At 32.4% G+C, this 4444-nt stretch overlaps 1 protein-coding gene across 1 annotated transcript; it reads left to right on the top strand.

Moving 5' to 3' along the window:
• The first annotated feature begins 911 nt into the window (after positions 1 to 911).
• LOC143534791 (uncharacterized) lies at positions 912 to 1860 on the top strand. Its single transcript, XM_077029197.1, has one exon. The coding sequence runs from the start codon at positions 1049 to 1051 to the stop codon at positions 1541 to 1543; it is 495 nt and encodes a 164-aa protein (XP_076885312.1). The 5' UTR covers positions 912 to 1048; the 3' UTR covers positions 1544 to 1860.
• Positions 1861 to 4444: the final 2584 nt, after the last annotated feature.

Genomic DNA, 4444 nt, shown 5'->3' with positions numbered 1-4444 from the left:
TTTTTAATATATTCTGAAAATAGTTGTGAGTACTGGGTAGAGAAGAGATACAAGATATTGACCAAAGTAGAAAAATGTTTTATTTAATTGAAATAAAAAAGAAAAAATAATAATTTTTATACAATTATATGAATATGGATATAAAATAGACTAAAACATTCCCAGCCTATTCGCTACCATATATCCATATATATCATGTAATTTCACTAAAATTGTTGTATTTTCTCTTTAATGTTCAATTAAATAATAGTTTTTTATACCCTTCATCATTATCTTTTCTCTCTCATTCACTCACAACCACTTTAAAAAAATATTAAATATTTATACAGTGTTAACAGTGAAACCTTAAATTTAGCATTTTCATATAACATTTTTTTCTCTCCTATAATCACAACCACTCATAACTATAACATATAATTTACAAAACCCCCTCACAACAATATAGGAATGAGCTGAGAATCCTCTAAAATTGCTCTTATATCTCTAAAATAGATAGAAACTATCTTATCACTACATCGTGTCCCTAAGGCTAAAGGTACCCCCCTCATTCACTGTGAATCAGTCCCTTAATTTCTATCAATCTTCTTAACCATAGCCAGTGGCCTAGTGTCACCACTAAAATGAGAACGGGTTGTTGTTCAATAGCCTCATTTGTATGAGGCGTTGTCACATAAGACCGATCACTGAGGGTTAACCACTGATCCATACCCACCATCCTTACATAGGTGATAACTTTTATGAGTTATAAAGATATTCAACAAATGTTATAAATTAGTCTCAAGAAGTAACAATATAATATTCATTATTAATATAAGTCGACCATAAAATATCATGTCATGTCACATGTCCCAACCCTTCATGATGGTCTACCCTAGACAAGCATTTAATAACTATTTAATTATTATATTTCCAAAAAAAATAAAATAAAAATTATTTGACCACCACACCATCCTCTATATAAATCCAATCAACACCCCAATACTCTCTCTCCTCACTTCACACCTTTCTCTCTCTACCAATTTTACACTTTACCCCCTTAACTTCCACCATGTCTCAATCCACCACCACAACCACCACCAAACGCCACCGTGAAGCCAACGACGTCGTTTCACTACCCGAAACACCAAAACGCCTTAAAAACACTTTTAATAATAATATTAATAATATTAGTAATAATAATAATATTATTACTAACCAACAACAAGACACCACCACCCCCACCACCACCCAATGCTTCCTAGACTTCTTCACAACAATCCCTTTTGAACCCGACCCGTTTCTCAACCCGACCCACCAACCCGAACCCGACCCGGAAGATGATGATGAGCAAGAGAAAGTCATAAAACATTTGTTTGAAGCCTCTGATGATGAGCTTGGGATACCAAGTAGGGTAGTGGCTGATGACGTCACCATTGGTGATGATGACGTCAGCAGGGGTGAGGATGACGTCACCGGGTTTTTGGGGGATATTGGGTTGTGGGAGCTTGAAGATGAGGTGGCAAATTATTATACTTTGGTGCAGTCTGAGCTGTTTATGCAATAGTTTGTTTTGTTTGGGGGGTAGAAGTGATACATTAGGAAAGTGTAGGGGGTGTGGGTGGAAATGGTTTTTTGGGTTTTTTTGAATTTGGACCCTTGTAGTTTATAGAAATGGAGAAAACACCCCTAAAGTATTTGTTTTTTGGTTGTTGGAAGTTTAGAAAGAAAAGAATGTGGATTTTGAGGAGTTAAATTATTTTTGTTGATATTTAAAAAAATTTAATTTTTTTATTTCTTTTTTGTCCTTGTCATGCAATAGACAGAATATGGCCACTACGGTTGTTGGCTCGGTGATAAAACTTGAGTAGTGTAGTTTGCTGTTAAAAAACGAACGATAAAAAAAGTCAAAATACCGTAAGAAGATGAAGGATTATGGCCGAGAAATGCCACTCGTAATTTGTTTTACACCATTATATTCTTTGGATTCCGGTTTGAATGTACATACTATAATGATAGGTAATCGCAAAACAAATCGTGTCGTAATTTGTTTTACACCATTATGTTTTACACCTAAGTGCGTGAGAACACCGGCCCTCCGGGCGCCTGGGAAAGGGGGGGGTGTTCCACGTAGCGCCGGAAGGATGAGGAGAAGAGGAATCTAATTGGTTGCTTTATTTTTTTTTATTTAATATAAAAAATAATAAAATAATAATGATGAAATTATTTAAGAGCCTTAATCCAATACACCCCTTAAGTCGTTCAAAAAAAATAATAATACACCCCTTAGTCATATAACCTCTATGATGACGTGACCTCTGCACACGGTCTTATAAAACGTTATAAATTTAAAATATTATTTAAATAATATTTTATAACTTTTTCTAGACGGTAATTTGAATCAAACCCCTTTTATTTTATAAGTACTTTACCCTATCGAATATAAAACCTTTTATAACGTATTAAAGTGTCTTAGTTATAATTAAATTTATAAAAGTAAAAGTATTTTAAATATATCATAAAATGATAAGTTTTATATATGTCCACTTGACATCCAAAATATATTCTTCTATACCTGTGAAATTTATGTTAGGTAAATGTTATCCTTTTACTTTTTTTGTTTATTAAATTCACTTTTCACGTGATCCTTTTCTTTATTATATTTATTTTATATTTAGATATATTTGATATTTTTATTTACATTTGAATTAGAAATTTAACACCACTAAGTCGGTCGAATATTGTATCTGCTCATTAAATATAATTTAGTTTATACAAAAGGAATTCATTTAGAATATTATAGAAACATCCAAACGATTTAGAAGAAATTTAATAAGAAAACTCATATTAGCTGTGCAAAAGTATAATAAGTTGTTTTTTGAATTTAGACGAATATTTTTTTAAACACCCACAACGCAAATACATTTCTAATTTATTTCTTGTTTTATTGTGTTCTATTATAAAATTTGTTAATTTTTAGTTAATACTTTTGATTGATTTATTTTATTTTCTAAAATGGAATACTAAAGTTATCTAAAAATGTAGTTATCAAATGTATATATGTAAAAATAATTAAAGAAAAAAGTAAGGCCGAACTAAAAAGATTGTGATGAACATATGACATGTAAAGACTAATGCTTATAAAAAAAAGTCATATAACATGACTAATATTTATATCTTTATGACATGTAAAGACTAATGTTACCTTTATGTCTAATGATATGCAGGTGATGGTTAGAATTTAAATTTTATGATCTTAAGTTTAAAACATGATTTAAGAGGTCATTTCATCCTTGATAGTGTTAATGGATGGTTTAGGTTTGAAGTGTCAAATTCAATATAAACGGTTAATATAATGTCTCACTAAGCTCACTATTTAAGGGTAGTTTCAAAATATGTAAAAAAAAAAGACTACATAAATGTAATCACTTTTGTGTGTGTGTGTATATTAACATTTAACACCAAATAGTAATAAAGTGGCACTTGAAATTTTGGGACCACCCTTTTGCACCTAAAGAGTTCACCTTTTTTCTGTTACAAGGTATTATATCAGAACTTACCTACCCAAAATCCACATAGTGACATAAAAACTTAAACCCAAGGTAAAAACATCCATGACAACACAAAGATATACAAAACCCAAGATCCAGATGTGTAAGACATGAAAAACATAGTGGTAACACTACTACTAAAGAAAGCTTAGAAACTTTGATCACGAGTATGTCAAAAAGTTGTTGGACCATTGCACCATCCCACCCAAAAAAGCATAAGTTGTATCTATGTCATATAGTAACCAAAAGTGATGGAATCGGTCTACTGGTTCAATGGTATGAGGTGATGGAAGGCTTGAAAAATGACACAGTGAGTTTTCTCATAGTGGTAGATATCCTTCATATTGGTTTTTCTGAGTGAGTCAAGCCTGAAGCGTTAAATTGGTATGGACGATTGATATTCCGTCTCATGAAGATTCACTCGGGTATTTGAGGTAGTTCCAAACGCTGTTAAGAAAATAACAAAAAATGATCGAATTTATTATACCACTTATAGTGGTTTAACTAAAAAGTTCAAAAATATAATTGTACATGATTGTCATGTGCTAACAGATGCTAACAGAACATTACCTAAATACACCATAATTTAAGTTTTTATAACCATAACCTAATTTTATAATAAATCAAAGAGCATTCTTAATCCCCATGTGTTATATCTCTAGAGGTTACAAATACCAACACCCTAAACCAAAATTTGTGCCAATTAAATAGATCGCGAAGTCTTGACTTTTCTAAACTAGTTGAAGAGGTAGGTCCCAGCAGAGCCCAGTTGGACCCGCAAGACTCACCTTAAACAGGGACGTCTGCGCAGAGACCAACTGGATCCGCAGGACCAACCATGCTCAGAGACGTGACGTCCTTACGCGCAGTACGCAAGCTGGTCCCGCAGGAAATGCCTCCCAATGGTGAAGGACTCC

Source organism: Bidens hawaiensis, unplaced genomic scaffold, assembly GCF_021521415.1.
Source record: "Bidens hawaiensis isolate Kalapana, Puna unplaced genomic scaffold, B.hawaiensis_p1.1 tig00010344_1, whole genome shotgun sequence".
Lineage (NCBI taxonomy): Eukaryota > Viridiplantae > Streptophyta > Magnoliopsida > Asterales > Asteraceae > Bidens > Bidens hawaiensis.
Note: the sequence above shows the minus strand (reverse complement) of the source record. Positions and strands in the feature narration are given on the sequence as shown.

What these genes read in the sequence shown, in the direction of transcription:
- LOC143534791 (XM_077029197.1), top strand. Translation starts at nt 1,049, where the DNA reads ATGTCTCAATCCACCACCACAACCACCACCAAACGCCACCGTGAAGCC.